Below are 12,781 nucleotides of genomic sequence, written 5' to 3'. Positions count from 1 at the left end.
ATAAAACTTTTCCGGAGCCTCTCAGTAACACCATGGATCGGAGAATAAGTTCGGATTGCTATGGGGGCTAAGCAGGGGAGTTGGGGTCTAAGAAGTTTTGAAAATCGGGGACCATATCCTCAGTACACGAATTAGAAATGGCGGATTTAGCAAAACTTGAAACAATTTTTTCCCTCCCTTCTTCTAATACGACAATGCGTGCGGCTTTAAGGAGGAATAAGCATGGGATTTTGCTCTCTTTGTAAATGATCCTGAGCGAACGCTTTTGGACCGACTCAACTTTGTCGCTGCACTTTAAGGTTACGCACGCTCGACCGGACATATTCCAATAACAACCTGACGAAGAATAAGTAGTCGACTTCGACCCCACCCTACACGGATGGAAGCGACCCAGAGGACGTCCCCCCACTAGGTGGAAAGACAAAGCCGATAATTCCTCACCCACGCCCACATCCCGGTGGAAGAAGCTGCGAGCCTGGAAAGCGATAGGTCAACCTGGAGGCGCCTAGTCTCATCGTTCTCTACGCCGAACCCTCGGTAGGAGCCTTAAGTCAAGTAAGTCAAGAAGGATAAGTAGACACAAAGAGAATGCATCTTAGGGCAATTAAATTTGTTTAACAGTTTAAACATAGATAGTGATACATTTGCTTGCTTAACTGTAACGCTTGTTTTATCTGTAATATGTGTCTCCAGCATAATGTTATTAGAAATTGTGACATCAAGGAGTTTAACATGTTTCAACATTTACTTTCATATTTAGATTCACAGCTTCATCCGAAATATGGATTAGGATTTCGAGGGGGTTACTATTAATATTCTTATGAAATACTTCAAGGATCGACCAGTCATCCACATATTTCCACCTCTGGGGGAATTCCATAACAATTTCATGAATCATAATTAGAAATAAGAGAGATCCCAATAAGGTTCCTTGAGGAATTCCTAAGTAAACAGGGAGGGGAAGATGGAGAAAATATTTTTGTATTTTACAACCTATGATCTATTAGAAAGGAACGATATCGTGGGCGCCCATAAAGGGGGGGGGGCAGGGGGCCCCCCTGGCTGAACGATGTTGCCTTATTTTTATATTTTTGTTCTGAGATTTCTATTATATATCATGAAAATTGCCAATTAGACGAGGTTTGCCCCCCCCCCCCTGGAATTCAGCTTACAGTTGCCCATGAACGATGTAACAATATTCATTAAGGGAGGATCAGGACCAAAGTTATCCAGTGATAATAGATAAACACACCAAGAATTTTCTATTTAGAAAAGAATAAATTGCAGCTTATTGACAATTAATTTTACCAGGTTTTAATAAGCGCTACTGATCGTAAGTAAATAATTGTAATTGCCCATGAACGCCAAAAATTAATTGCAATACACTTATTGAAGGCGGGGGAAAACTCATTCCGTTGATTCCCTATTAAGAGGTTGGGTTGAGAGCTCACAACTGATAAAAATATTTACGCTTATACACAAAAAAAGCTTTCATTTATTAATTGATAGATTGAAATAAAATATACACATAAATGGAAGAAGGAAGCCACGAAAAATATCAACCTATCCCTTTGTAATATTATAGATAAATAAAATATAGATCTATAGACAATAAAATACAAATCTGGGACAGAAACATCTATCAATAAACAACTGATGACGAGATTCTACTGATAAACGCACAATTAAAGTAAAATTGTTACTTATAAGTCATCGATAAAAGATAATAGGCTAGTTAAACAAGCATTTTTAATTGTGTCAGGATAGGAGGGATTCGTGGCAAAATTAGGTGAACAATATATTAGACCGAGCAGGGCTCGGTAAATGTTAGAGTGAAGGAAGGGGGATAGGAGGAATGGTAGGAACTGTATCTATGTTGGTTGCTACTAGGTTCCAGTGTCGAGAAGTTCAGGTTTGGCAAGCTGAGAAGGCCACCTCGCCGTCCCTGTGGCTATATGCGGAGGTCAAAAAGAACTGGGACGAAGAAATTTATCTAAAAATGGGATTAAGTCCAGAAGATATAAAATGGGTAATATCTGGAAGGGGAATTTTGTACCTATTGGAGAATGAAGGAAATATTTTGGGAGGGCTAGATTGAGGGATCGTTCTTACAGTTGCCCTTTGTGTGGAGAGATGGATGAGTCTGCATGATTTTTTAGGGGAATGTGAGGAATTAAGGGAATTACGGCTGGAAATATCTGGTAGGGAGGGGAGGGCGGTAGGGAGGGAGGCGTGAGGGATTTGATTTTGAAAAGTAGGTGTTATTTATATATAAATAATGCTGAAAGGTTCGTCTAGGTAGGCATGAGGCATCGTGACATTTTTCTTTGAATAATCAGTTTTAGTGTTTTGTCAGTTTACATTTTATATACTTTTTTTTATTTTTTCTTGCGTGTCACCATGGCCCAATAGGGCTTTCATGTGAATAAATCTATCGATCTATAAAAGGATCATGAGGCCAAAGAATTCAAAATTTGAGAAAAGATGAAGATCGATTCTTGACACAAGTTTGGGGACACACTACTAAGCTACAGCTTACACTAGCCTAATGGGCAAACAAGGCTTCGAAGAGAACAAGTTTTTAGCATTCAGAAAAAAACGTCAACTTCAGATATATCGGTGTCTACATTTTTGAATGCACTTACCGCATTGGTATTGAACCTGCTTATCTTGTTGCTGATTGTGCACTCGAACCATATGTGCCATACGTGATTTATTCGATCCAAACGACCTGGGGCAATTACTGCACCAGAATGCATTTGTCTCCCCATGTTCTTTCATCTCGACCTCCACTGGGGCTTCTTCATCACTCCATCCTGCAGAAGTTCCTTGTAGGGTGACAAAATCTCTACCAAATCAAAAGAATTCCGAATTAAATGCATTTAGAGCAGGGACGATTAATCAGAGCAAAAACTGGAAGAAACATCTATATTTTTTCGAAACTCGACAGCAGCATCAGAGTCATGATTAACTTATCGATCCCACAGTCAAAGATGTTCCTTGTGGGACAATTAAATAAAAAAAACAAGTTTTTTTAACTGAAAGTAAGGAGCAACATTAAAACTTAAAACGAACAGAAAATATTCTGTATATGAAAGGGACTGTCCTCTCCTCAACGCCTCGCTCTTTACGCTAAAGTTTTTAATTGTTTAAAAAAATAGAGTTGTGAGAAAGTCAAACTTTAGCGTAAAGAGCAAGGCGTTGAGGAGGGGACAGCCCCTTTCATATACGGAATAATTTCTGTTTGTTTTAAGTTTTAATGTCGCTCCTTACTTTCAGTTAAAAAAAACTTGTTTTTTTTATTTAATTTTTGAACGTTTTTGAAAAAATTCAGGTTTTGATTTTGGCTCACCGTACATGAATAATTAAAACAAAATTTTCACATTAATTTACTTTTATTTGGCTAAATGACTTTCTCAAAAGTTATTTAATTTTATTTATGAACGCTTTTATTAGAAATAAATATAGCCTATATAAATTATGAACTATCTTCTGTTATGAATTTCTATATTCATAGATTTTTAGTACGTATATTAGGGGGGTTCATCCCCCAGTCAATACCTTGCTGTTTAATAGAAAGTTAGAATTTTGTTCCAATTCTTTAAAAATGACCGCTTAAACACAAAGGCCGTCAATTAGAATAAATAGCTCTTATGAAAGTACTAAAAAATCTTTGGCTTAAAGAGCGAGGTATTGACTAGGGGGTGAACCCAATCATGTATGTAATATATTTTGTTCGTTTAAAGTTTTGATGTTGCAGTTGAAAAACTTGTTTTTTTATATTTAATTTCTGATATTTTTTAAAATAATGCTGGGAAGTCCGGCGTCCCCTTCATAGCAATGTCCCTTCACCCATGAAAACTCCTTCATGGAAAGATCCTCCCACATAACCCCCGACCCCCCCACTACCAGGAAAAATCTCCCCTGAAAACGTCTGTATACTTCCCAATAACCAATACTATATGTTAACATTGGGTAAAGTTCATAACTTTCAGCCCTCCCTCCGGGAACTTCGGAGGATTAAGTCATCCTAAAAGACATACTCAATATTTTTGAACATGATTAAGTCATCTCAAAACTTTGATCAGGTGACTTTGGGACAAAAATGAGCGTGGGAGGGGGCCTAGTTGCCCTCCATTTTTTGGTCACTTAAAAAGGGCACTAGAACTTTTAATTTCCATTCAAATGAGCCCTCCTACGATATTCTAGGACCACTGGGTCGATACGATCACCCCTGGGAAAAAAAACAACAACAAACAAATAAATAAACACGCACCCGTGATCTTTCTTCTGGCAAAAAATGCAAATTTCCACATTTTTGTAGATGGGAGCTTTAAACCTCTACAGTAGGGTTCTCTGATACATAGAATTTGATGTTGTGATTTTCCTGAAGGTTCTACAATTTTGACTAGGTGTTTTCTTTCTATACCGAAAATCAGCCAAATTTCCTCAGGCACGTAACTTTTGGTGAGAAAAATTGAACTTGATGTAATTTATATATTTGAAATCAGTATCAAAATCGGATTCTTTGATGTATCTATTTGTATCAAAATACCGTTTTCTAGAGTTTCGGTTACCATTGAGCCGGGTCGCTCCTTACTTACAGCTTGTTACCACGAACTGTTTGAAAAAATATCTATTGCATTAAAAGAATTTCAAATTAAATGTATTTAGTGCAGGGACGATTAATCAGAGCAAAGAATCGGGAAAAAACATGGTCATTTTTCGAAACTCCACATCAGCATCGAGAACATGAGAAACTTTCCAAGCCCAGAGTCAAAGATATTTCTTGTCGGGTGACAAAATCACTATCGCATTAAAAACATTCCAAGTTCCATCCTATTTGGAAAACCTGAAAAATATTAGTCGAAATCCCTTATTTCCGATTATGACCCTCCCCCTTCCTATTTAAAATTACTCTTATATGTTATATAGATTGTAAAATATTGCACAAACTAAGACCCATACCAATGCCACGGTCAAAAATATTCCTTGTCGGGTTGAAATCTATACCGAACCAAAAATATTTCATGTTTGTTATATTTAGGGATTGAACAATTAATTAAAAAAAAGAACAAGAAAAAATGGTGATGTTCTATGAATCACAATCGGTATCAAAATCGTGAAAAATTATATAATTCCCAAAACGATTCCACCATAAAAAATAATCTCATAGGGTGAACAAATCTAAAAAAAAAATCAAAGTAATTATAGCGTTGGGACGACTAAACAGAACCAAGAATCGGAGGAAATATTTTTTTTCAGCGCTTGCAATTGAGAATTGTACAAGCCTTTCCCAATTTCAACAAACTTAAACTAAATTGCATCCCTGTTTAACTACTATAAAGTTAAATAATGTGTAGTAACTGAGGCATGACTGGTCCTGATAGGGAATTGAAACTATTTGCATTAGAATTTAAAAGTTGCCACTGTCGCAATAAAAAGTCGTAAGTGACATTTTAACACTTATGAGATAAATGCCAAAAACCGTTTGCTATGGTGTCCTCAAGGAATGTCAATTTGATCTCAGAGGGAATATTAACACAGCAATATAAGAGGAGAATCGAAGCGTGATCCAACACACATTGACCTGTTGATACTCCTTTGAGAACAGCTTACCAAACTCCAACTGAATATTACCTCGAGAAGTAGAACATATCTGATATGACCTTGTCATGGCAACTGCGATAAGCAGGGTTTTACCAAAGGTAAAACGTATAAGATACGACCTTTTGTCAGCAACAACGGTAAGATGGGTTTTACCACAGGTAGAACGTACCAGATACGACCTTTAGTCATGATAACAATGATAAGCTGAGCTTTACTGAAGGAAATGCCGAAGAAAATATCAGATACGACCTTTAGCCATGGCAACACCGATAGACTGGATTTTACCTAATGTAGAACATATCAGATACAACCTATAGTCATGGCAACAGCGATAAGCTGGGTTTTACCAAAGGTAGGTACGATCTTTAGTCATGGCAACAACGATATGCTGGGTTTTATCAAAGGTTGAACATATTAGATACGACCTTTAGTCATGGCAACAACGATAAGCAGGGTATTACCAAAGGTAGGACATATCATAGACGACCTTTAGTCATAGAAACAATAATAAGCTGGGTTTATTTAGCAGCATTTTACTATGGAATCGGTCAAATTAAGTTTCGTGCCAGAATTTTATGTTTTTTTACTGCACGTTCATGTAATTTAACCACTTATGTTGAAATATTTTTACTGAGCCATCAAAAAACAATAGATTCTAAGAAATATTTTTTCAGTCATAAAAAAAAATATATTGGCTGATGATGAAAAAGCAGAAAGAAAATTTGATTTTTAAGAAGCTATCCTGTTTTCTATTGCAAAAAACATAATTGACTTTTTTAGAGGCTTTCTGAGGATCAATGAAAATTAAGTTTAGCAAAGTATTTAACTTTTCCAGCCTTTTTATTTGGATTAATCCAGCATCTTCCCCTTGATTTATCCTTTTTTTTTTTTTGTTTTTTTTTTTTATTGCTGATTCATCCAGACGTTTTCCATGGATTTCCAAACCCTATTTGAAAAGCAAAAAAGAGAAAGAAGAATAAGCCCAGAGTAATACTCACATCTCAGTGTTTTCTTGTTTAGTATATTCCATCTTTGGTTCATAGTGTTTCTTTAGATGTTCAAAGAATTCGGATTGATGATCTGAATCCATGTAGCAAATTTGACACTGATATTTCTTTGATATGACGTGCTGGGACTTGTGAGCTTTGAACTCTTTCTCATTTTCAAAGGCTGTATTACAAGGAAAACAATGGAAGTTGGGTGTTTCAAATTCCTAAAAAAGTAAAAGAAATTGCTTAGCCAAGTTCTAATTATAGCTATCAAGACCAGATTATAAGAAAATAAGGAGCATTTTGTAAAATTCAAACGATTTTGGGCTAAAGAAATTTGGGTTATAAATGCTTAGGCCCACGAGTACTTATGTACGAATGATACTTGACCAGATACATATGTATTTGTAGAAGATACATTATAAGAACTCTCTTCACAATACTTTTCTTATAGCCCTATAAATGTTTACATCACAGAAGTTTAACACCAGGGTTGCAAAAGACTCTTCACTTGACTTTTGCATCTGTAAGTATAGTGTGGATGATTCCTGCAAAAATTCCACAGATTTCTAAAAATCAACTTTTCGAAAAAAGATTAAATACGTTTACAGTATAATAAAATTACTGATATTTATTTTTCTACAAAAAGAAATGGCATACTTATTTTCAAGGCAAAAAAGGAGTGGTTACCTTAAATCGCACTTGCCAGTGAGTTAAGGTAGCTATAGCCTCCTGTAGTTCTTGCTGGGTTGGAAATAATCTTATCCGAATATCACAAGAGCATTACCGTGATATTTCCACTCGACACTTGCCCACTCACAATCAACAGGTTTTAAAAGAATTTATAGAGCAAGTTGAAACAGTAGAACCAGAAGGATTGTTCCAGGTTGACACTGCACGAATGGAAAAAATTTCCGTCTCTCTCGTCTTTTTATATGTTTCCTTTCCAACTTTAATCAATGACCCCTTGTTGAAGAATATAATGTAGAGCTGAATAACGGATCTATCATATTATAGTGAAAAACATTCTTAAATGCAATTACATCCTCCCTTTGGTGTCAGTAAACTAATGAGGGTAGATTAAGTTTCTTGAAGAGGTCAGGGTATGTCATATCTTTATGTGGAGCTGATAATTTAGTAAATCTCCTTTGAACTCCTTCTAATAATGCAGTGTCACTTTTATATGAAGAGTTGCTGACTGGGTAACCAAACTTCAGATGAGGGCAAACAAGAGCTGTGTACAATCTTTTAACTACCAATGGATGGCGAGAATAAATTACTCGTTTGATCAGACCAAGAGCTCGATTAGCCTTAGAGACCTGTGCTTTTGTGTGACAGTGGAATTTAAGCTGTTTATCAACAACTACATCCAGGTCTCTCTCATTATCTACTGAGTCCAAATTGATAACTTGACCTGAGGCATTTTGCATGTAATATGTCTGCATGGGATTATTTGGTCCCATATGGATAAAATTGCCACTTCAGTGGGTTATAGTCCAGTAGCTATGTATGAGCCCAGTGAGCAAGGTGATTAAGGTCTGCCTGAAGCCCGTCTCCCACTGGTCCAATGAGTTTGCAATCATCAGCATATAATATAATATTGCTTTGGACTGTACTGGAACAATCATTGATAAAAATATTAAGCAGAATTGGACCAAGTACACTTCCTTGAGGTGCTCCACTAATGACTGATGTCGGAGTCGAATACACTTGATTCCCATTTTCATCAGTTACAAAGACTCTCTGCAACCTTCCACTCAAAAAGGCGCCAATCCAATCTATTACATGGCTACGTATTTATGCAATAAGCCCGAAATTTAATCAACAAGTAATTATGGTCAACTTTATCGAATGCTTTTGCCATATCCAGCTGTACAACATCTATTGGGAGATCTTGATCTATGAGTTTAGTGGCAATATCGAATGATTGGAATAAGCTTGTCTGGATGAAGAAATTACGTCTGAAGCCATGCTGATTACTGGTAATTAGATCATTATCATCAAGATGTTTGACAACAGAGTCACTCAATATCCCCTCGATTATCTTGGCCAACACAGAAGTAAGGCTAATAGGACGGTAGTTTTTAGGCCTGGATTTATCTCCTTTTTTGAAAATGGGTATAACATTTGCCATACGCCAATCATCAGGTGTTATTTTTAATTTCAGTGATATATTGAAAATATCCCCTTGAGGCAAGGCAATGAAAGGGGCTATTTCTTTGAGAAGCCTAGGGTGAATACCACCAGGTCCTCTTGATTTGTTAGGATTTAGTTTAATCAGCTTATTTAGCACCAGTTGCTGATCTATTTCAATTTTGGTCATCTCTTTAGTAATAGATCTGGTCGGTAGGGAAGGGTGGCTCAAGGACGTGGCACTAGAGAAGTTATTTGCAAAAGTAGAATTGAAAGAATTAGCAATGTCTAGAGGGTTATTCAACATTAACCCGTTATCAGAAACGAGTTGATGGATTATGCGACTTCAAGGGTTTGATGACGACACATACCTCAAGAAAATCTTAGGATTCTTTTTTACTCCCACAGCCAATTTCTTTTCATGATCAGCTAGTAGCTGTCGAGTAATATTTCTAAGCTTATTACGAAATATTTTGAATGCTGTTGGATGACTCTCTTCCAGTGTCCTTTTATAAAGGTCCCATTTTTTTCCACTGCACCACTTAACCTGTCTTGTCATTACTGGTAAAGTTCTTGGCCTATACCTATAAGTGAATGTCGTACATTTTTTCTCAACTCTATGAGTTTCATCTTGAAATTTAACCATGATTATACGGGATCATTATTCTTTATTAAAGTTTTCCAGCACACTATTGACAACTCTTCTCTAATCATTGCATAATCAGTGAAGGTTCTTTTGATTTTATCATTTAGTATAGGAGGCACTGATAATGAAATATGCAAGGTTAAATGATCTGACAACTCAACAGCCGGTAAGTACTCAGTTGACTGGTAAAATAAAAATCCGATCTAAAAGTGTGGGGACTTGACCCTCTCTAAAACGACTAGGCTGAACAACCAGTTGAAACAGGTTAAGATCTGCTAAGGCATTTACTGTAGTTAGTGCCGGGTTATTATTACCAATAAAGCTGTATCCGTCAATCCAATTGACATCAGGCACATTGAAGTGGCCCATTAAAATAACTGAATTAGGTTGTTTATTACACACCATAAATAGTAAATCAGCAAGAATTCTATGCGAATCAATCTGATTGGGAGCCGAGGGACTCCGATATATGGATCCAATAATGAGCTTTCCGGTTGTTAAATGGCACTCAACGAAAACCCTCTCGACCCAAACATAGTCACTAAAAAACGAGGGAAATTTTATTTGTTGTACCTTGATAGCTTCTCTAATGTAAATGGCAACTCCACTTTTGCATCCATGAGGTTAGATATAACATTTTAGCCAAGGATTTGAATATGAGAAATATCCAAAGGGATGACATAATTTATGGGGCTAATCTTGGTAATACAGAAAATACCAATTTCATGGCTATCAAGGAGAATTTTATTTCAGGTAGTTTGCTAGCAATGCAGTCTACATTCGTGCTCGCTAGACTTAACGATTTATCCTTGCTTAAGTTGTGTTGTTAATTATTTAAGCTGCAAAAAACATGGATTGAATTCGATAGATTATTGGGATAAACAATAGACGAAGACAGGGAACAGTTAGTTGGGCTGACAGCCCCCTGTCTGTGGCCAGTATTTGGGATCTGAGCTGAACAGGATGGCTGGTACTTATTCATAATTTGGGTGAAGCGAGCTTCAGCCTGGGCAAGTATTTCTTTTGAGAGATAGGTTGAGGCTATCTCAATGGCAATATCTGACTTCTGTTGGGACGGCAGGGTGACTTTTTTCAGGGCTAACATGTTGAGCATAAATAGGTACATATCAGATAGGAGGTTTTCACTATTTGAGGATTGAGTTGATGCTCGTTGCCTATATTATTTTCTGGATGGGGGGTATTAATTAGGGATAATCCTTCTCATTGATGCAAAGGGGAGATATACCCTTTGTTTGGGTTTAGATTTTTCGTATTTTTGTTTTCCTCAAGGCTTGGTGAATGGGACGATGGAAAGTGTTGGCTGTTCGAAGGGTACTCGATTGATTGACACAAATGGAAATAGGTACTGGAGGTTGTGGACTATTTGGCATGTTTGAGACTTGACTATGTATTGCTCTAGCCTCCATAGCAGCAAAAGCATAAGGTAACCTTTCTTTGGTGATTTTTAGAGCAGCAGCTCTTTGTTTGTACAATGGACATTTAGACTTGTTATCCAATCTATGAGGGCCTTTGCAGTTAATACATTTGGGGCAGGTAGTATCCTCATTATATTGGTTATCCCACTTCACACAGGTTATAGTATTTGAAGAGCAAAATTTAGCTATATCCCCTAGCTTTGAATATTTTTGGCATTGGATTGATTTCAACTGGTAGGCTTTGAAGATTTCTCTTTGGCCAAGCAACAGCAGAGGTTGATTCAGATTTACCTCCTCCTTCAAACCAAATAGGAATGATTTGCTGATTATTTGGCCTGTAGTATCAGGTTTACCCAATCTAGAGACACTTGACACTCATATAGGTTACCCTTGGCTATTTGTTAGGCCAGTGGCCAGCTACTATAGCTCTATGTCTGTTGGGACATTGTAAATAACAATTTCGGACTCCTTTTTGGAAGGAGATCAATATATATATATATATATATATATATATATATATATATATATATATATATATATATATATATATATATATATATATATATATATATATATATATATATATATATATATATATATATATATATATATATATATATATATATATATATATATATACAGTGGCGTATCCAGGATTTTGTTTCGAGGGGGGGCGTCAGTCTACCTTTTTATAGCAGTCATGTGAGCAAGAAAATTATCTATCGTAGGGGGGGGGGTAGCTAGGTAAAGTCAGAATTAAAAAAAAGTTAGAAGCAGTGAGAGTTTCTATTTTGGGCGACTAGTTGTTTTGGAACTGCCACGAAGCGGCAGAATTTAGAAAATATAAAATAAAGAGTGCATTATTCCTTATATTTGTCTATGGGACCCTTGTTTTAGAGAACCAAATAAATAAAAAATAATATTATATCAAAGACAATTGCCCAGAATTTGGTTTCGGAGGGGTGTGGCCTCAGTCTACCTATTATAACAGCCATGAAAGCAAGAAATGTATTGATATTAACATTGTTTACAGAGGATAAAGCACAATTAAAATTTAAAAAAAAACAGAATCAACTGCACTTAGAGAAACGAGCAACGAAAGACGACCCAACCTCTCACAGTAATAGCCGCCGGTCTTTTTTGGCTGCAAATCGATCAAAAATTTGGTCAGCATCGACCCGGATATCGTGGTTCAAGGTCATGTGAGCTAGTCCGTTCAGACGCTCCTCGCCCGTGGAGCTCTGCAGACAGGTTTTTAATCACTTAAGACAGCTAAAGCTCCTCTCAGCAGAAGCGGTAGTCACTGGTAAAGTCTGAAAAATCGTCAAAAGCCTTCGAATGCATGGGAAAAATCTTGTATCGCATGACACAAGAATCAAAGCAACAGTTGATGGTTTCTCAGACTTTCCGAGCCACTTCTGTTTCCAAAGGACTAACTCACATTCGAGCGCACGTCTACCCCTGTGAAATCCCTCGTAAACAGCAAAAGCATTCACAAATTCATTAATATTTATTGACTCGCTTTTAGCTGGCAAAAGCCTTCCGATTTTGAAAGATGCCTCCTGATGGCGCAAAAATCTTTGATGAAGTCTTTCTTCAATAAGTGAAGCAAAGTAAGGTTCGAACAATGACTCGCGATAAAAAACCTTGATGGACTCATTATCGTTGATGGACGTTGGGCGGATAGACCTTGGAACAGCCGGAGCCACATTTACCTCTTGTGCAAGCTCAAAGGCTTTCTGAAAAATTATTTCAAAATCATTTTGTTTTGCCTGCAGTAAAGTATCAGAACATATTTTAATATGCCGACAGCCCTCAACTAAGTCTAAGTCTTCGGCTTGCAGTGCCTTAGAGACAGAGAGCATTATGGCACTAACAAACTCTAGCATAGCCAAGATGAACATAAAACTAAATTCGGTTGCTGCTGAAATCAACGCATTCGCTTTTGAAATAACTTCCGTATCGCA

At 36.8% G+C, this 12,781-nt stretch overlaps 1 protein-coding gene across 2 annotated transcripts in view; it reads right to left on the bottom strand.

Moving 5' to 3' along the window:
- The window catches only part of LOC148944999 (uncharacterized), a 47,606-nt gene that overhangs the window by 17,074 nt on the left and 17,751 nt on the right, over window positions 1-12,781 (bottom strand). For both annotated transcript variants that reach the window (XM_089098827.1, XM_089098826.1), the window contains exons 3-4: window positions 6,609-6,823; window positions 2,646-2,848 (exon numbers count right to left, since the gene is read on the bottom strand). In XM_089098827.1, coding sequence (XP_088954953.1) covers window positions 2,646-2,848; window positions 6,609-6,823 — 418 coding nt within the window. The remainder of the gene's footprint in view (window positions 1-2,645; window positions 2,849-6,608; window positions 6,824-12,781) is intronic.

This window comes from Artemia sp. Qi Xiang Cuo, chromosome 13, assembly GCF_049724085.1.
Source record: "Artemia sp. Qi Xiang Cuo chromosome 13, ASM4972408v1, whole genome shotgun sequence".
NCBI lineage: Eukaryota > Metazoa > Arthropoda > Branchiopoda > Anostraca > Artemiidae > Artemia > Artemia sp. Qi Xiang Cuo.
The sequence above is the reverse complement of the archived record's forward strand: the minus strand, read 5'-3'. Positions and strand labels throughout refer to the sequence as shown.